Below are 20,358 nucleotides of genomic sequence, written 5' to 3'. Positions count from 1 at the left end.
AGTAATTTAGTTTATGGTGAACAAAAGGTTGGAGCTGCTCATTATTAAATGACTGTTTATTATTTATTAAAGGTTTTATGATTGTACAGTTTATTTACATTTTGTAAAAAAAAAAAAAAAATTCTTTGACATTTTTGATATAATGACTAAAAAAGTTTATTTGAGAGTAAAACTGAGTCATTCAATCATGACTTCAGTATCTTGCCGGAAAGTCAAATTCACCATGGGTTGCATCAGGAATTTCCTATGTGCTTTCGTGGTTTACAGGTTGATAATAGACTAAGTAAGTTTATGTGCTTGACAAATCAGACAACCATAGTCCTTGTGTAGTAACTTGCATTTTTATAAAACACAGGTTCAAAATTCATGTCTGCCAAAATAAAGGATCTCTTCTACATAAGTGTGATCAATGAAGACCATGGTAGGATTGCACTAGCTGTTCTTAAATTAATGAAACAAGAGAAAAGGTTTTTTTTTTTATCAATGTTTTTCATCTGATAAAGAGGTCAAAGAAAATATAAATATATACTGTAAATGATGTTATAACCACAGAATGATTGCAGTATATACTACTGTTTTAATTTCAAATAACTGAGATAGAACACTACAAGTGACATAAAACATTGTACTGGGCCAACAGTGAAACAAGTATTATTTCTACATGCCTGTGAGAAATCACAATTCGTTTAGAAAAAAAAAATTACAATAAATGATTTAAAAGAAAATAAAAAAAAACAAGACCTATAGTAGAAGTCCTTTGACTAAAATGCATAGAAATGTGCATACCCTTTCCTCATCTTGTTCTTCATCAGAGACAGAATACTTGTGACAACACCTGCACAACATACAAATTATTATACATTAATTATTTAGATAATGTAATCAGCAGTTTTTAAAATATGGAATCACATTTATGTGAATTGTGAAAATACTTTATGGCATTATAGCAACAACCTGTTTATGAAGGCTTGGAATTTAAATAAATCGAGACAATGATGAACTTATTTATTTTTTTGACAGCGTTATATTTTTTTTAACACTCAAAATCCTCCATAGTAAGCAACAGAATGAATGTGTGTAATGTGATAGAAAGTTTGGAAATCTTTGTCTTGTGCACTCTAGAATGATAGAAACAACGCCACCCTCTGCAATCACGGTGAACAGCACAGTGCTATGAGTCATGAGATTTCAGGCTGTGCTTTGAGATTCAGCAGTGTGACACTTTTCTCTCTGCAGGTTGAATGATTGTGGTGTCACAGATGAAGTTTGTGATGCTCTGGCTTCTGCTCTGAGATCAAACCTCTCACACCTGGGAAAGCTGGATCTGTCTGGGAATAAACTAGATGACTTTGCAATCAAGATGCTTTATGCTGGACTGGAAAAAAAGTTCTAAACTTGGAACACTTAAGTAAGATATGCTAAAAACACATTAAAAACTGCTAAACATCAAATTAATGTTTTTCTGTAATACACACTGCTCACAATTAATCATACCCTTTTATTCAATACTTTTGCAACCTCCTTTTGCCAAGATAACAGCTCTGAGTCTTCTTCTATAATGCCTGATGAGTTTAGAGAACACCTGACAAGAGATCAGAGACCATTCCTTCATGCAGAATCTCTCCAGATCCTTCAGATTCCAGCTCCATGTTGGTGCTTCTTCTCTTCATTTCACTCCACTCATTTTCTTTAGGGTTCAGTTCAGGGGACTGGGATGGCCATGGCAGAAGCTTGGTTTTGTGTTCAGTGACCCATTTTTTTGTTGGTTTTGATGTTCCCTGCCATTATGTTCAGTCTTGAGCCTATACTCCAGTCTCCAGATATGTTTTGCTTCTTATTGTACCATGTGTCTATTTTTGTTTCTCTGATTTATGGAAGCTCTGCTATCCTAGTTCATTTGTAATTTGTTCCTTGGTTTCTCAAGTAAAGACTTTTACCCCATTTACACTGCACGGTTCAAGTGACCCAATTCCGATTTTTTCCTCCCATGTGGCACAGATCGGACATGAGTCACGACCGTGTTAGGGTGAAGTGCACCAAATGTGATGTGTACATGTGTCTCACCTCTGAAAAAAAAAAATGCTTTTTGAAGTTTCGTACAGAGAAAAGGTGAAGTTTCAAGGATTATGGGGGGTTCATGTTCATAACCTTCCTCTCATAAGATTGCGTAATGTTGAATTTTCATGAACTGCAATGTTTTTGGTTTCATGTCAATGTTTTATGATACATGATGAACAGTATTATATTTGTTTTTAACTGTCTACATTTGCAATTTAAATAATATTCATGAAAAACGTAATGAAATTCAAAGAATATAAAGCATTATTCAGCAAAAGAGAATGGAATAAATAAAAGCACAAGATGTCATCAGAAAGTTCTAAAGGTTTACTGTCAATCTACGGTGTTTTTTTTTTTTTTTTTTTTTTTTTAAAGATATATATGCTCCAGCACCAGTAATTTGTGTTGGATGTGCAAATAACAACATGGAAAATCAAAATGAGACTTCATACCTTTATAATAGAGATTGCGAGATAAATCCAATCTGTGGCACTTGGGTAAAATATAAATGTCCATTGCAAAACAAAAAACAGTACTTTTTGTCCATGAAATATTGATATATTATCCATTGTTTGCATAACATTTCTTCTGAATGATCTGCTCTCCGTCATCGTTCTTCAAGAAATAATGCAATCTGAGCAGCGTTTATGTTGTAAAACTGTATACGATCGTATCTAACAAACAATGAGCCGTGTCCAAAGTATATTTTTTCAAAATAGTGCAGCAGTTTTAGCTATAATATCCAAGCAGTGCTGTCAGAGTTGTATATCCTCAGGAGGTATATCCTCCTGGTATTGTCATTGTAGTAAATCTCACAAACAAAACTTTTAGCCAATGCCACGATCCAACAACGTGTGTTCTGTTTCTTCCACATGCATGCACATCTACACAGACACACATCAGTCTCGAATATTATGCAGCAAGCCATATTTTATAATTGTATAAAATAATCGAGGACAAATACGGCTGAGATGCCAAATACGGCTGAGATGCCAAATTCAGCGGCTGGAATTCACCCCCTCACAGTTGTCATGAAGGGCAAAATTAGCAGTAGGCTATAGACCAAAACCACAATTTGAACCAACTTGTAAACATGTTTTTTTCTGCTGTAAACTTGGCCAATTTAACATGGGACTCAATGAGATTCTGCTCTCTTTTGGAGCCTGTCCCTAGTGGCCAGTCGATGAATCGCAGTTTAAGTCACTTCCGTATTGGCTTCACGAGAGACTGGGGGAGGTTGCCGCTTGATTGCCCCGCACAGGTGTGCTCCATAACAGAACGCAGCTCCACGGCAGTGGGCGTGTCTCCTGAGTTGAGATATACACCATTAAACAAAAAGAAAACAAATATTAAAGAAACTTAACCTGTCACATTTGGGTGGCAGGTGGAAAACACTGAAGTGGTTTAACATGCTCCTAATATGGTAAAAGGACAGAGGCTTCAGCCTTGAAGGTTAGAGATATAAAAGTGAGGGGAAGCTTACATTCTTTGTCTTACACTCTGCAGCTACTTGTGTTTCTGTATGACTGACTTTTCTTGCAAGAAATAAAACTTTTGAAAGACAATTGGACGTGTTTGTCTCTTGTCAGTTTTTATTTTGCCACAACAGGGGAAACAGGCAGGTGTAACATACGGTTAATTCCTATTTATTCTGTTGCACTCTGTGCATTCTTTTTCTCTCTGAGAACCACATTCCAACCACATTCCAACATTAATTACAACAATTGTTTGTTCGGTTGCTGAGATGTTTTCCAAATTCAGTTGAAAGGGCCCCATCACTGTAAAAAAATAAAAAATAAAAAAAATACTGTAACTGTAGGCCTACTACGTTTGTCAATATTCAATAAATGTTTAATTTGATTACAGGGTAGTCTAAAATTTGGCAAATTTCAAATTTTGTTTAGAAAATGAAACATTTTTAGAGCCATGTGTCTAGTCCCCAGTGAAGCCAGCAGTATCTGCACAGGAGTACGCTGGTAAAATGCACCATTTCCTATTCTTCTTAATTAAAATATATTATACACAAAAACTTAAAACTACTTTTTATGTTTGTGGTCTCAGTGTTGAATGTGAATGCTTTTATTATTTAGCCTATTTCAAAGTCAGACCTATTATTTTACTTTCATATTCTTTATGTTCTCCTCAACTTAGCAAACCTCATATTTGACAGATTATATTGAAATTTTAACTTTGTGGTGTGTCACACAGAAGGCATGCAATTTTTCAGAAAGGCGTCTTTTGTGGAGATTAAAGGTTAGAGACAGGGCTGGCGAACCGGTTAAGTCTGATTGCATAACTTAGGCTACCTGAAAGGTAGTAATGTAGAGAAGCAGCTACAACCTCATTTTCCTCAACCAGCTTTCCTCCGCAGTGGACAAAATATATCTCTATGCCAAGACGGCAAAGAGACCGATCCGAAGGGGCCATCTGCAAAGTACAAAACCCAAAAAGCGTTAAAAAAACCAGTCAATAATTTCAATTAATTATTGAAATTATTGTACTGACGCCGGTGTGCTGGATAGAAAAACAATCGAAACGGAACAAGATCCACCTGACTCAGGTAAGTAAACATGGCACGATCACACAAACATTCTGTACAGGACCGACTCCCACCTCATTCACAACACAGTGTTGATCTTAGGTTACAGAATGAAGCCCAGGTTATTGTCGAGAGAGTAGGTGTATTATATTACACTGGCAAGATTCCTATTGTAAAAATATTAAGGATGATACTTATTAGGTTGTTGTAACATTTATTTCTTAAAACTTACTATCTCTTTATATTGCTACTGTATACTGTATCAGTTTACTACACAGTGGTGCTGTTTATTAAAAGTGGCACAGATCTATCGCTAGTGAAGGAGTGGATTCTGGAATCAACATATAAAATATATTAAATACTATGAAGTTACTTCAAATTATGTAGATGAAATATTTCCAAGGCACTCACGTGGTAAAGTAAAATGCCTTTAATGAACTGGGCTTAAATCATCAAAACAAGTTAAAAGTAGATCTACGCATTTCGGCAACACAGCCTTCTTCTATGAAGTTACTTATTTGTATTTAGTTGTCATAAGATTAGAATAAGTAAACGAAGAATCAGATATTTAAATTCATTGTAGTCTCAAACGCACGTCAATATTGAGATTAAATGCATTTATAAATTTTGATATAAATATTGTCAAGATAACAGTTCTGAAAGGAAAATTTTACATGCAAAGTGCTTTATTGGTTTGGTTACAGATCAATGGAGCCAGAGAGACCTAAGTCAACAGAGCCAAGCTGTGGGTCCCTAAAAAGGTGCTGGTCAAGCAAACATGGCTCATGCTTTAAAGATAACAGGTACAACAGAAATGCTTTAGAAAATCTGTAAATTTAAAGACAGAATAGGACACTTTTGAGATGGAGGCACTTTTGAACATTGCATATTTATTGATAAAGTCTTATCTGAATAAAAGAACATTTCATGATAAAATCAGTTCTGAACAAAATATTCATTAATTTGTTTGTTAAAGTTCAATGAAGGTTAAGAAACCAGACTCACCAGCTCCCAGCTGTGTGTCCATAAACAGTGGCCAGTCAATAGAGCATCCAGTGTTCTTTAAGGATGGAGACACCTCTGTACACGGGTATGTTTAAAAATGAAGATGGAAAACATTGGAGGCATTTATAGAATGTAAAGCCTTAATGTTGAAGCTTTATCTGTTTTATAATTACTCATAGTAATGTCTGTCAACATGCTGAAGTCTGTAAAATGCTCCAGTCACATGTGAGAAAACGGGGTTTGGATAGGAGAAACCCAACACTACATGCGATCAGTACAGAGTGCAGGTATTTAGACATACAGTATAAATAAGTAAATTGAAGCCACTGTAAAAAAAATAAATAAATAAATAAATAAATACAAACCCGATTCCTTGTGAATAAAAAAGGAATGCAATAATTTACAAATCTCATAAACTTATATTTTATTCACAATAGAATATAGATAACACATCAAATGTTGAAAGTGAGACATTTTGAAATGGCATGCCAAATATTGATTCATTTTGGATTTCATGAGAGCTACACATTCCAAAAAAGTTGGGACAGGTAGCAATAAGAGGCTGGAAAAGTTAAATGTACATACACTACTGTTCAAAAGTTTGGGATCGGTAAGATTTTTAATGTCTTTAAAAGAAGTTTCATCTGCTCACCAAGGCTGCATTTATTTAAATAAAAATGTAAAAAAAAACGTAATATTGTGAAATATTATTACAATTAAAAATAATTGTTTTCTATTTGAATATATTTTACAAAGTAATTTATTCCTGTGATCAAAGCTGAATTTTCAGCATGATTACTCCAGTCTTCAGTGTCACATGATCCTTCAGAAATCATTCTAATATGTTGATTTACTGCTCAAGAAACATTTAATGTGTACAATTGTATAAAATATTTGTGTACAGTATTTTTTTTCAGGATTCTTTGATGAATAGAAAATTCAAACGAACAGCCTTTATTTGAAATATAATATTTTGTTACATTTTAAATGTCTTCACTGTCACTTTTGATTGAATATAATGCATCCTTGCTGAAAAAAATATTAATTTCTTTAAATTCTTCTCAAAAAAATAAAAATGAAAATTCTTACTGACCCCAAACTTTTGAACGGTAGTGTATAATGTTACAAAAGCTTTGTATTTCAGATAAATGCTGTTCTTTTGAATTTTCTATTCATCAAGGAATCCTGAAAAAAAGCATACAACTGTTTTTAACTTTGATAATAATAATAAATGTTTCTTGAGCAGCAAATCAGCATATTAGAATGATTTCTGAAGGATCATGTGACACTGAAGACTGGAGAAATGATGCTGAAAATTCAGCTTTGCATCACAAGAATAAATTACATTTTAAAATATATTCCAATAGAAAACAGTTATTTAAATTGTAATAATATTTCACAATATTACCGTTTTTACTGTATTTTTAATTAAATAAATGCAATCTTGGTGAGCAGACAAAACTTCTTTTAAAAATATTACAAATCTTACCGATCCCAAACTTTTAAACGGTAGTGAATAAGGAACAGCTGGAGGACCAATTTGGAATTTATTAGGTCAATTGGCAACATGATTGGGTATAAAAAGAGCCTCTCAGAGTGGCAGTGTCCCTCAGAAGTCAAGATGGGCAGAGGATCACATATTCCCCCAATGCTGTGGCGAAAAATAGTGGAGCAATATCAGAAAGGAGTTTCTCAGAGAAAAACTGCAAAGAGTTTGAAGTTATCATCATCTACAGTGCATAATATCATCCAAAGATTCAGAGAATCTGGAACAATCTCTGTGCGTAAGGGTCAAGGCCGGAAAACCATACTGGATGCCCGTGATCTTCAGGCCCTTAGACAGCACTGCATCACATACAGGAATGTTACTGTAATGGAAATCACAACATGGGCTCAGGAATACTTCCAGAAAACATTGTCGGTGAACACAATCCACCGTGCCATTTGCCATTGCCGGCTAAAACTCTATAGGTCAAAAAAGAAGCCATATCTAAACATGATCCAGAAGCGGGAAGAAGCCATGTCATCCGGACTAAAGAGGACAAGGACAACCCAAGTTGTTATCAGCGCTCAGTCCAGAAGCCTGCATCTCTGATGGTATGGGGTTGCATGAGTGCGTGTGGCATGGGCAGCTTACACATCTGGAAAGGCACCATCAATGCTGAAAGGTATATCCAAGTTCTAGAACAACATATGCTCCCATCCAGATGTCGTCTCTTTCAGGGAAGACCTTGCATTTTCCAACATGACAATGCCAGACCACATACTGCATCAATTACAACATCATGGCTGCATAGAAGAAGGATCCAGGTACTGAAATGGCCAGCCTGCAGTCCAGATCTTTCACCCATAGAAAACATTTGGAGCATCATAAAGAGGAAGATGCGACAAAGAAGACCTAAGACAGCTGAGCAACTAGAAGCCTGTATTAGATAAGAATGGGACAACATTCCTATTCCTAAACTTGAGCAACTTGTCTCCTCAGTCCCCAGACGTTTGCAGACTGTTATAAAAAGAAGAGGGGATGCCACACAGTGGTAAACATGGTGTGTTGATGCCATGAAATTTAAAATCAACTTATTTTTCCCTTAAAATTATACATTTTCTCAGTTTAAACATTTGATATGTCATCTATGTTGTATTCTGAATAAAATATTGAAATTTGAAACTTCCACATCATTGCATTCTGCTTTATTCACAATTTGTACAGTGCCCCAACTTTTTTGGAATCGGGTTTATAAATAAACATTGATAAGTTTTATAACATTTACTTTCATACAGTCAAATTATGTTATATTTGGGTGTGTATAAATCTGTGCTTGCTAATTTGCTAACATTGTGTTTGCTAATGTATGTTGAAGCTCTGACTGTCAAAATGCTGAAGTCCGCATCAAACTGAAATCAGACCTGAAGACAAAGTCTCAGTGTTTCCATGAGGGAATAGAAAAGCAAGGAACCCCAACATTCCTCAATGAGACTTATACTGAGCTCTACATCACAGAAGGTGGAGGTGGAGAGATCAATAATGAACATGAGATAAGCTGGGTTGAAAAAGCTTCCAGGAAAGCCACAGCGGAGGACACCCCAATCAACTGCAATGACATTTTCAAACCTTTACATGGACAAAACCAACCCATCAGAACTGTGCTGACTAAAGGAGTCGCTGGCATTGGAAAAACAGTGTCTGTACAGAAGTTCATTCTGGACTGGGCTGAAGGGAAAGCGAATCAGGATGTCCACCTCATATTTCCACTTCCTTTCAGAGAGCTCAATTTGCTGAAGGACAAAACATTCAGTCTTAAAGGTCTTCTAGAGTTTTTCATGGGCACAAAACAACTGCAAATCTCTCCAAATTATTGTAAAACCATTTTCATCTTTGATGGTTTGGATGAGTGTCGTCTGTCTTTGGATTTTCAGAACAACATGAGGTTGTGTGATGTGACTGAATCAGCTTCAGTGGATGTGCTGCTGACGAACCTCATTGTGGGGAATCTGCTTCCCTCTGCTCTCATCTGGATCACCTCCAGACCAGCAGCAGCTGATCTCGTCCCCTCTGAGTTTGTTGATCGAGTGACAGAGGTACGAGGCTTCAGTGACCCACAGAAGGAGGAATACTTCAGGAAGAGAATCAGAGATCAGAGTCTGGCCAATCAAATAATCTCACACCTGAAGTCCTCGAGGAGCCTCTACATCATGTGCCACATCCCAGTGTTCTGCTGGATCTCAGCCACTGTCCTAGAAAAGATGTTGAATCGAGCAGAGAGTGGAGAGATTCCCAAGACTCTCACTCAAATGTACACACACTTCCTGATCCTTCAGACCAACATCAAACATGAGAAGGACTATGAGAAGAAATTGACAGATGAAGACATGATCTTCAAACTGGGGAAACTGGCTTTTCAAGAGCTTATGAAACACAGTGTGATCTTCTATGAAGAAGATCTGACAGAGTGTGGCATTGATGTGACAGAAGCATCAGTGTACTCTGGGTTGTGCACTCAGATCTTCAGAGAGGAGTTTGGTCTGTGTCAGAGGAAAGTCTACTGCTTTGTTCACCTCAGCATTCAGGAACATCTAGCAGCTCTGTATGTGTTGTTTTCATTCAGTTTGAAAAATGTAGATGTTCTCAGTGAATACCAGGCCTTAAAATACAATGTTCAGTCCCCAGCATGCTTCACAATCTATGAGAGGGCTGTTGAAGAGGCTTTGCAAAGTAAAAATGGCCATCTTGACCTCTTCCTTCGCTTCCTTCTGGGTCTCTCGTTAGAGTCCAATCAAACTCTTTTTAAGTGCCTACTAACGCAAACAGGAGGAATGGCTCACAATACAGAGGAAATTATCCAGTATGTCAAGAAGAAGATTAGAGAAAATCTTTATCCAGATAAATCCATCAATCTGTTTCACTGTCTGAATGAACTAGGTGATCATACTCTGGAAAATGAAATCCAAGACTATCTGAGCTCAGGGACGATAAGAGATGCCATTCTGTCTCCGTCACAATGGTCAGCTCTGGTTTTTGTGTTGCTTACTTCAGAGCAGCTGGAAGAGTTTGAATTAAAGGAATACATCAGGGATGAGTTCAACCAAATACACATCACACAGGATCAAGTTCTCCATAATCTACTGCCTGTGGTTGAAGCATCCAGATCAGCTCAGTAAGTGAATGGCTCTTTCACATTATGAACACAATAATGAAGTAAATCTGCATGTTGTGCTAAAAATACGTGAAATCAAGTGTTTATAGAGCTTCTAAACCACATGGATCTGTGTGATTGACAGTCTATGTGTATATGGGTTGTATATGTTTACATGAAGTAATGCCCTGCAGAATGACTTGCTATACTTTGTCTAAAACAAGTTTGGACATTTTAAAAGCATATTTATAATTTATATTTTAATAATAATGTATAATCTCATATTTAGATCCTTTGTGCTTACATGTGTTTGTACAGATGTGTGCATTTGACTAGAACTCATTAATAAAAGCATTAAATTGTATTCCCTGGTGCCTTTAAAGCATTGATATTTTATTGAAAAGCTGCAGGTTCAAAGTATTTTTGCATAAACTGAATAATGAATGCATAAAAGTGATCTTGTTTTATTTTCAGGCTTGGTTGTTGTAGTCTCTCAGAGAATTGTTGTACTGATCTGGCTTCAGTTCTCGGCTCAGAATTCTCATGTTTGAGAGAACTGAACTTAAACTACAATCATCTGAAGAGTTCAGGTGTGAAGTTACTTTGTGCTGGACTGCAAAGTCCTCACTGCAAACTGGAAGCACTGTGGTAAAACTTTTTTAGACTTATTTTAACTCTTTTTTAACTCTCTTTATTTTTTAATAGCATGAGATCTTATTATAAACTATATTGCTAACACTTCAGCTGTCCTCCTAAAGATTTATTAGCATATACTGAATATAGTGCTGTATTCCTGGAATTAAGAACTGTTCTTTATTTGTCCGCAGGTTGTGGCGGTGTGATATCACAGATGAAGGTTGTGCTGCTCTGGCTTTTGCCCTGAATTCGAACCCCTCACATCTGAGAGAGCTGGATCTGTCTGAGAATAACCTAGGAGATCAAGGCATGAAGCTTTTCTCTGATGCACTACAAAATCCTCAGTGTAAACTTGAGACACTGAAGTAAGTTCTTCAAGACCCACAGATTAAAAAGAAAACACAAACAAATGGTCTGATGTGATGGTATTCAATAAATGTAATTAGTCCAGTTAAGAAGCTAGTATTACATTAGCACATGATGTAGAGGATTCTAATTCATATTGATGCTTTATCAGGAAAATCAGCACATTAAAATTATCTTTTTTTGTCTATTTTTTTTTTCAAAGTGTAAATATATCATCACATGATTCTAAATCTATTCTACTGATGTTTTTGTGGGTGTGTAACGTTGTACATGTACAGAATGTTAAGAATAATGTTCCCCATTATTCTTTCTGCAGGCTGAGATTGTGTAACTTATCAGATGAAAGTTGTGAAGCTCTGACTTCTGCTCTGAGATCAAACCCCTCACACCTGAGAGAGTTGGATCTGTCTGAGAATGAATTGGGAGATGAAGGCATACAATTTCTCTCTGATGGACTCAGGAGTCATTTTTGTATGTTGGAGATATTATGGTAAGATCATTTAGGATTGGTGATCCTAAGGAAAAGATATATAATAAAGTGTAGGCTATATAGTGTAACTTTGTGTTCTGAAATGAGATGGTAAATATACTGTTTAATTTTTCTGTCTGAAGGCTGAAGAAGTGTGATATAACAGATGAAGGTTGTGCTGCTCTGGCTTCAGCTCTGACATCAAATCCCTCACACCTGAGAAAGCTGGATCTGTCTGAGAATGAATTGGGAGATGCAGGGGTACAATTTCTCTCTGATGGACTCAGGAATTCTCTTTGTAACCTGGAGATATTGTGGTAAGATCATTATTTAGGATTGGTAATCCTACTAAGGAAAAGTAAAGTGTATATATTGTAGTGTGTTCTGAAATGAGATGGTAAATATACTGTTTAATTTTTCTGTCTGAAGGCTGAGGGAGTGTGATATAACAGATGAAGGTTGTGCTGCTCTGGCTTCAGCTCTGACATCAAATCCCTCACATCTGAAAGAGCTGGATCTGACTAAAAATAAACTCACAGAGACGGGCACTGACCTGCTCACTGCTATAAAGTTCAATCCACACTATAAACTGGAAAAATTACAGTAAGTTTGAGTTTTTTGTTTTTTTGAAAAAGTGTTGCTTTTAACAGTAGGAAATTAATATTTTCAACATACAGAAGAAACATACTTTTAACTGAAATAAATGTAATTGTTTGCTTTTTTTTTTTCCTTTTTTTTAAAAAAAGCTTTTAAGAGTCCAGCTAAGAAGTGGCCGATGGGCAGCTCAGTGGATTTGTTGCTGCAGTAAAGCTGAACCAGAGACTTTCACAATTTACTTTTCAGTGTACATGATCTGTTAGTTTTGTGTTGAAATTAACTTGGTTTTGATCTTGATGGTTCTTTTGATCTAAAGTCTGCCCAAGACATTGTGGTGGTGATGGAACTATTTTCAGAATGTTTCAGATTCTCTCCAATAGATGGCGACATGCTCATTATAAATATAAAGATGAGTGTTCTCTGTTAAATTTCTCTATGGGGGCAGTCTCTCTGTTAAATGATTGCCTAAATGTTGCACAGTACTATTCAGCTGCAGAACTGCAGGACCAGCAGTTTCAGAACAGCAGCCATAGATCCGGAAGTGAGGGGCGGGGCTTAAACAGTCATGTGATTGTTGTCATTTCTAAAAAAATATATATATTAAAAAAAATCTGTATTCAAGTAAAAATGATTGATAAACATGTCTTTTGAATGGAAATAAATAACAAGTACTTTGGGTGTCTTGTTCATCATATTTTCATATATAATTACATCCAGTTTATTAGCAACACAGCGCAGTGAGCTCAGCACAGTGTGAATCCCGTGATATCCACCTCTGATCTCGTAGGTGATCCACTACAAGAGGAGAAAAATGTCCATCTTGCCATGCTGATTACTTTCAAATGACAGTAACTATATATAATTATAACTATCTTGTTTGTGTGTGTGTATATATATATATGAAGACTTCAGATACAAAAGCCTCTAAGTGCCATCTGAAATTTTCTTATAAAATGAGCATTTTTATCAAGCTTGTATGTTTATGTTCAGTTATTTCACTTTAATGGCAATGAAAAGGACCTATTAATTGCCGTTATCACAATCATAAAAACAATTTAATAAATTAATCCTTGACCAGACAATGAAACATCTAAGACCTCAGTCACATATATTTTTTTTTAACAAATGTAGCCTGTATATGTTAAGGGTTGTTATGGGATTTTTCTTTAAAAAGACTATGTGAAATTTAATAGTTTCACATGTGTAAAAGCAGGTAATGTATAGCTTTTGTTCAAAGTGTTGATCAAACATGTTCAGCAGGAAGGAACTAGGAGAACTCTGACAGACTGAATTTACTAAAGTTATGCAAGCAATTCATCTTTTTTTAGAATCCATATAACACATATGTTCAATAATTTTGTATTTATTCTTGAACTCAGTTGACACTGATGTGATTGTGAATGAGATTTACCATCCAGAACCCAGGAATGTTTTGTTTAAAAAATTCCTGGGTTCTGGTAAATCTCGTTCACAAGTTAAGTTTCAGTTAAGACATCTCAAACATCCATTTTAGTCTGAGACTAGTGAAATTGGGCAATAGTGTGTTGGTGCAGAAGCTGAACAATTTAAAAATTCAATTTTTATCATAGCCCAGTGGCCAATCAAAAATATCCCAAAAGTAGCACAATGACAATATTCCAAATATCAAAACTCAAAATATGCCACTCCCATAAAATATTATAATAAAATATTTTAATACAAGCATTAAGTCAAATATAGGCGTACTTCAAACCTTTTAACCCGCAGGAGACAAAATCAGCCTGTGGACTTGGCAACCCTGAACACATCCTTACATTCGAAGATCCCGCACCCCTTTTAAAGGCACAATATGTAATTTTTGCTGCTAGAGGTCACTTATTCAAAACAAAAGCATAGTTTGATGACGCTGTGATTGAGTGTGGAATCATGGAAGTTGTTGTCTTTATCCCCACAGCCGAAGCAATCCGATTAGAAATCATGTTCATGGATGAGCTAATGTATTAAAGATTTATTCACGCCACTGTATGAAGCAGGGTGGAGCTGAAAGCAGTAAAAGCAAAGCCACAAACCTGACAATGTCACTGCAGGTTACTTAAAACAGCTTAAACATGCTTTTTAGTCCAGGACTATAGCTTAAGCCTTATCTGTGATACCGGGGGATACCCGGGGGATGTTTTGATACCCCTACTGAAGTCACATGGAAACCATTAAAACATCTGAATCTGAAGATTGAAGACTGATTGTTTCATGAGGACAAGCACTAATTACAGATTTGAGAGTCATCTGTGCAGTTCTACATCTTTAGTGGCTATTAATCTCAAAATGAGTGGACCTTGCTAAAGTATTCTGTGAACATTCAAGCCTTTTCAACATTTTTAAAGTTTGGGCTTTAATTTATGATTTTAAAGCACAAATTTAAATGAGAACATTTGTGTTTTTTGCACTTTTTTGTGCACTTTTACCATATATGTATACAATTCATTAACTAATTTTATTAAAATGTGATTGTGGCTCATTGTGGAGCTATTCACCTTATTTTTACTGTAAGAGCGGATGCAGCCATTCTAACTTGATTGTGTTGAGATTTCCAGTCTTATTCACTTCCATTCATTTTATCTCTACAAAAACTGTCATGCTGCTTGATATTGCAAACTTTATTATTATCATTTTATTTAAAAAAAATATCATAATCTTAAACACTGGTTTGAAGTGCTAAATATTTTACCATTTACAGCATTTTATTATTCTTCTCATTAATAACTTATAGTCAAATAGCGGCAAGTAATCGTAAGTAAAAAATAAAGTGAATAAATCTTTATTATTATTATTATTATTATTATTACCAGTTGTTGATTACATGTTGTATTTTGCATATTGATACCTTTGTTATGGATGTATTCTTGTGGAATCAACACACCTGACTGATCTTTGTCCTTTGTGTAAAATATATGGCTCAATAAAACAGTAATAAGGGTGCAAAGTTCTGCTCTTCTCTGTAAACAAGTTGTACTGTGCAACGCAGCCGTGTCTCTGACAATGCTTGTAGTACTAACTAATATAACTGCAGTTGATGCATTGTTTTAAAGGACTAGAGCTAATTTTTACCCATTAATAAAGAATTTTGGAACCTGAGAAGAGGGATTTGAGTGTCGTCATGAATCCAAGCAGTTCACACAGCTCCTCGGGTGAGTGTGATAAATATTGATTATTGCACACTTTGATCTGTTTTAGTCATTTTGTTTAATCAAATTTTACTCTAGAAATTATGGCTGTCCGCTTATAATCGATTATTGCTCTTGATTATGTTTAAATACTTTAACTATAGGGTACACGTCCAAAATAAGCAGAGAACTGATTAGTTTATTGCTTTTTTATGTCTCAGCACATCCAGACAGTGACCAAACAGTCAACTTAACAAGAAAAACAAAACTATTATTCAGACTGAATAAATTATATACAGAAAGCTACAGAGAATGCTCCCTTTATCACATCGGCTATCACTAAGGTTGTTCAGCTCTCTGAGCTCTGAACACTACCTTTGAAGTCTCCTGTTATAAACAATGAAGCTGACTACACTGCACAATGAATCTCATATTTACATTTATGCCTGCAAACCTTATACTGAGAGCATTCACCATAGTGAAGAACTTAGTGAAGAAAACTATAGCATTTATTTTTTTGGTTTTGTGTGGATTTGTTTGGCGCCTGTGACTTAAAAGTCTATGGTTATCCTTTGCATTCATATGCTCAAAAGTCATGTTTGTGATTGGCTACAATGTTCAACACTGCTGCAAAAAAACGCTTTGTAAATAGAAACGATTGAAGCAATGGGAGTAGATTGAAATAGAATGTTATATTCAACACTTTTCATGATTAGTTAATCGCTGCAGCCATTATTGTATTTTTTTTTTTATTATTTATTAATTGTCCAACCCTACTAGTAATGCAATATTAACATAAACAGCTTGATGTTATTAAACAGTTTATATGTTTATATGTTTTATGACTTTTTATAGTACATGCTCATACCTCTGCCCTGATTCTTTCTTAACAGAGCTGAGGATTGTCCTTTTTGGACCAAAAAATGCTGAGAAAAGTTCTGCAGGAAACACTATCCTGGGCAAAAAGGAGTTTGACTTGAAGAAGACTTTGCACTGTAAGAAGATACACAGTGAAATATCTGGCACGAAGATCACTGTGGTTGATACTCCAGGCTGGTGGGGAAATTTACCCTTTGAAGAAAATCCTGAACTGTACAAACAGGAAATTGTCCTGAGTGTGACTAAATGTCCTCCAGGACCTCATGTCCTGCTTCTGGTCTTAAATGTGGACACATTATTTCAACAAAATGAAAAAGACATTCTGTGTGATAATATTAGATGCTTTGGGGATGAAGTATGGAGGCACACAATAGTGTTGTTCACCTCTACAGATCATCCTGGAGATAAAACAACTCAAGTGTTGGAGAATGAAACCCTCCAGTGGCTCATTGAGAAATGTGGGAACAGGTATCATAAGCTAAATATAAAAAATTGGGGTGATGGATCTCAGGTCACAGAATTGCTTAAGAAAATACAGGAGATGGTGGAAGAAAACAGAGGCGGCCATTATAAAATAAACAGAGAGATTTTGCACCATGTGGAGGAGAAGATGCGAGAACAGGAAAAGAGAGCAGAGGAAAGAAGGATAAAAAATCAGCATCTAAAAGACAAGACAAGAACACGTGGTGAGATTTTTATGTATATTGCTATTGCGTTTAACCAAAGACAATTTAAGGGGGAAAGTGCTTAGCCCCTTATAATGAATGAACAAGTGTAACTGTAACACTCAAAATGGCTCTCTAAAAATGAAAGTCACACTTTTAAGTTGAAGGACCTCTTTCTGATAGAGCTCACTCTAGAACATTCAGACTTCAAACTATATATTTTATCATTGTTTTCATAGTTATTTCCTCATTTGAAATATTATTGTTAAATTTACTATTTAAATAAAGCTGCTATCTGCTTTAACAAAATTATTTCATTAGGCTGCCTGAAAACATTACCAAGATGGCCATCTATGGAAGTGGACTGACTTGACTTCAAGGGACTTTAACCTCTTTATTTATTTATTTTTATAGCCTACTCTATTTATGACACAATGATGTTCCTTCTCAACAGAAACTGCTTTACTAGAGGTCATAAAAACAGCACAAAGAGTAACAGAATGCTGACCTACCATAATAAAATATTTATGTCTGCCAGCAGGAGATGAACATCCACTCTCAGAGCTGAGGATGGTGCTGCTGGGATATAATGGATCTGGGAAGAGTTCAGCAGGAAACATCATCCTGGGCAAATCTGCTTTTGATTTAAAAAGATCACTTTCATCTGAAGTACGAGGAGGAGATGTTGCTGGGAGACACATCACTGTGGTTGATACTCCAGGCCGAAGAAGAAATTACCACTCAAAATACACCCCCAGACTCTATAAAGATGAGGTTGTGTTGAGTCCATCTCACTGTCCTCCAGGACCTCACATCTTTCTCCTGGTCATAAGAACAGATGTTTCTTTCACTGAAGTGTACAGAAGGGCAGTAGAGCAACATGTTGCCTTTCTTGGTGTAAATGTCTGGAATCACATGATTGTTCTCTTTACCTTTGGCGACTGGTTGAGAGACACAAGCATTGAGCTGTTCATTGAGAGTGAAGGAGAAGCTCTTAAGTCGATAATAGACAAATGTGGGAACAGATATCATGTCTTCAATAACAAGAACACAGATGATGATAATCAAGTGACTGAGCTGTTTGAAAAGATTGATAAGATGGTCGCAGGAAACAAAGGACGCTGTTTTGAGATAAACAATAAGAATTTACAAGAGGTGAAAAACAGAAGGATGAAAGTAGAGGAAAGAGCAAAACAGATACGAGATGAAGTGCAAAAAAGAAATGAATTGAGACATTCAACATCAGGTGAGTAAACAGTGTAAACATTTTATTGGTGAAGTAATGGAAAATATTTATGGTCTGTGCTCTGTCGTTTTAAAGGAGGTGCTGAACTTTTTGAAATGAGGTTGGTGTTACTTGGACCACACTATTCTGACAAGAGTTCAACTGGGAACACAATTTTGGGAAGAAAAGCATTTGACAGAAGAATAGAAGAGAATTTAAAAGAAAATGGGGAAGTGTCTGGATGGAATCTCACTGTGGTTTACACACCAGGTTTTGAGAAAGATTACCTTATTGGAAAAGGACTTGAGGATGCTAAGCTCAACATTTTGAGAAGTGTAACAGAAGATTCTTCAGGAACACATGCTTTCATTTTAGTGTGGAGTGTTGACTCTTCCTTTGCAGATGAAGAGAAGTGCGCACTAGAGAAAATCATGGAGCCTCTCGGTGAAAATGTCTGGAATCACTCGCTGGTTGTGTTCGCTGTTGGAGATGAACTAGGAGACACTCCCATAGAGTTATTCATAGCAAGTGAAGGAGACGCTCTCCAGTGGCTCATTGAGAAATGTGGGAAAAAATATCATGTTCTCAACAATAAGAACTGGGGTGATGGATCTCAGGTCACAGAACTGCTGGAGAAGATCGAGGAGATGGTGGCAGGAAACAGAGGATGTCTTTATAAACTAGATGAAGAGACGTTAGAGAGAGTTGAAAGAACAGCTGCTGTACCCATTAAAAGAGCACATAGCATGGATGATCCACTAAATCGTAAGTTGTTCTTTTTTCTTTTCTTTTTTTTTGCATATTGTGCAATATTTAAACGTTTGTATGATGTGTTTATTTATTTCCTTCCAGTTGCTGAAGGATGCAGTCCTTCCTCAGGGATCAGTTCAGCATGTGTGTCCCAGAGATCACAAGAAACACCTAAAGAGAAGCATTTCATGTCAAGTTCAAAAAGGAGCTCTGGAGTGGAGTCTCTTGGCTCTATTCCTGAGTTTGATGGAGAACCTGACTCAGATGAAGATACATGTGCAGTCTAACACTGTCTATACTTTATTGCATGATTCTTTTTTTCTTTTCTTTTCTTTTCTTTTCTTTTCTTTTCTTTTCTTTTCTCATTCTGATTATAAGAACAGTTTCCTGCATTTAATAGTAAGTTTATATATCTTTCATTACCTGTTTAGATCTGTACATATAGAACAGTTACAATTAAAGTGCTTAAACTGCATACATACAAGCCTAAGGAAATAATTAAATAAATATTTTTTTTTCTTTTTTTTTTTTACCTGATGGAGTTTGGGTTCCTTGCCGCTGTTCCTTGGTGAAAAACAGTATGCTAATTATACTTGCAGCCAGACTAATTATCAATATACTTCAAGTGTGTTAATGATTAGTTAACTTGCTATTTTGAAGCACTTATTTTGTACTAAGTATATTTTAGTTGTAATAAAGTTGTATTGAAGCATAACTTTAAGTATATTTAGTGTACTTTTGTGTGCTAAATTGGAACAACTTCAAGTTAGTACACTTTAAGTATATACCTGTGTAGGGACTAATTGCATGCTTTGATTAGTGATATTAAATTGTACTTAATTTGTGTAATAATCATACTTAATTTGTTATTATACTTTGTTTTATAAATATACTTTGTGTTATAAGTACATTTTATTTGTGTTAAAAGGTAGACTTTATTTGTAATTTAAGTACATTACAAATAAATAACAAGTGTCTTCTGAAAACACAAGAAATATACTATGAATATATTATTTCACAGGTAATAGTATACTGTATGCTCATTGGCTTATTCCAGATACAAAAAATTACACACTTTGTAGTCAATAACAATACACTTTGTTATTAGTTATACTTTGTACAATATTTAGTCAACATTTGAAGTGAATCAAAACTTTTCATCAAACCTTCTTCTTATGACAACTTTGATGAACTTTTTTGATCCACTTCAAATGTTGACTACTGTACTTCGAATTACATAATCTCACACAATACAGTATTATAATCATGCTACCATTTAACTGCAGTTTAATTAATTATTTAGGAGACATTTTCCTAATGTTGAATGCATTTGTTTTCAAGGCCATTAAAATAAATAAAATGTAACAACATCACTAATGAAGAGACATATTTCAT

General features: G+C 35.5%; 2 protein-coding genes across 2 annotated transcripts; both read left to right on the top strand.

The window, feature by feature from the left end:
- The first annotated feature begins 13 nt into the window (after nucleotides 1–13).
- On the top strand, nucleotides 14–12,314 carry LOC125248231 (NLR family CARD domain-containing protein 3-like). Its single transcript, XM_048159961.1, has 8 exons — nucleotides 14–27; nucleotides 1,237–1,386; nucleotides 5,574–5,687; nucleotides 8,464–10,257; nucleotides 11,064–11,237; nucleotides 11,555–11,728; nucleotides 11,851–12,024; nucleotides 12,137–12,314. Exons 1-8 carry the CDS (start codon nucleotides 14–16, stop codon nucleotides 12,312–12,314), a joined length of 2,772 nt encoding a protein of 923 aa, XP_048015918.1.
- Nucleotides 12,315–15,437: 3,123 nt separating this feature from the next.
- On the top strand, nucleotides 15,438–19,448 carry si:dkey-23k10.5 (GTPase IMAP family member 8). Its single transcript, XM_048159960.1, has 5 exons — nucleotides 15,438–15,468; nucleotides 16,338–17,009; nucleotides 17,530–18,234; nucleotides 18,310–18,978; nucleotides 19,066–19,448. Exons 1-5 carry the CDS (start codon nucleotides 15,438–15,440, stop codon nucleotides 19,248–19,250), a joined length of 2,262 nt encoding a protein of 753 aa, XP_048015917.1. The 3' UTR covers nucleotides 19,251–19,448.
- Nucleotides 19,449–20,358: the final 910 nt, after the last annotated feature.

This window comes from Megalobrama amblycephala, linkage group LG16, assembly GCF_018812025.1.
Source record: "Megalobrama amblycephala isolate DHTTF-2021 linkage group LG16, ASM1881202v1, whole genome shotgun sequence".
Lineage (NCBI taxonomy): Eukaryota > Metazoa > Chordata > Actinopteri > Cypriniformes > Xenocyprididae > Megalobrama > Megalobrama amblycephala.
The sequence above is the reverse complement of the archived record's forward strand: the minus strand, read 5'-3'. Positions and strand labels throughout refer to the sequence as shown.

What these genes read in the sequence shown, in the direction of transcription:
- si:dkey-23k10.5 (XM_048159960.1), top strand. Translation starts at nt 15,438, where the DNA reads ATGAATCCAAGCAGTTCACACAGCTCCTCGG. An exon ending in CAGTTCACACAGCTCCTCGG is followed by an intron (nt 15,469 to 16,337) that starts GTGAGTGTGATA and finishes CTTTCTTAACAG; the next exon opens with AGCTGAGGATTGTCCTTTTT. An exon ending in ATTGAGACATTCAACATCAG is followed by an intron (nt 18,235 to 18,309) that starts GTGAGTAAACAG and finishes GTCGTTTTAAAG; the next exon opens with GAGGTGCTGAACTTTTTGAA.
- LOC125248231 (XM_048159961.1), top strand. An exon ending in GAAGCATCCAGATCAGCTCA is followed by an intron (nt 10,258 to 11,063) that starts GTAAGTGAATGG and finishes ATTTGTCCGCAG; the next exon opens with GTTGTGGCGGTGTGATATCA. An exon ending in TGTAAACTTGAGACACTGAA is followed by an intron (nt 11,238 to 11,554) that starts GTAAGTTCTTCA and finishes TTCTTTCTGCAG; the next exon opens with GCTGAGATTGTGTAACTTAT.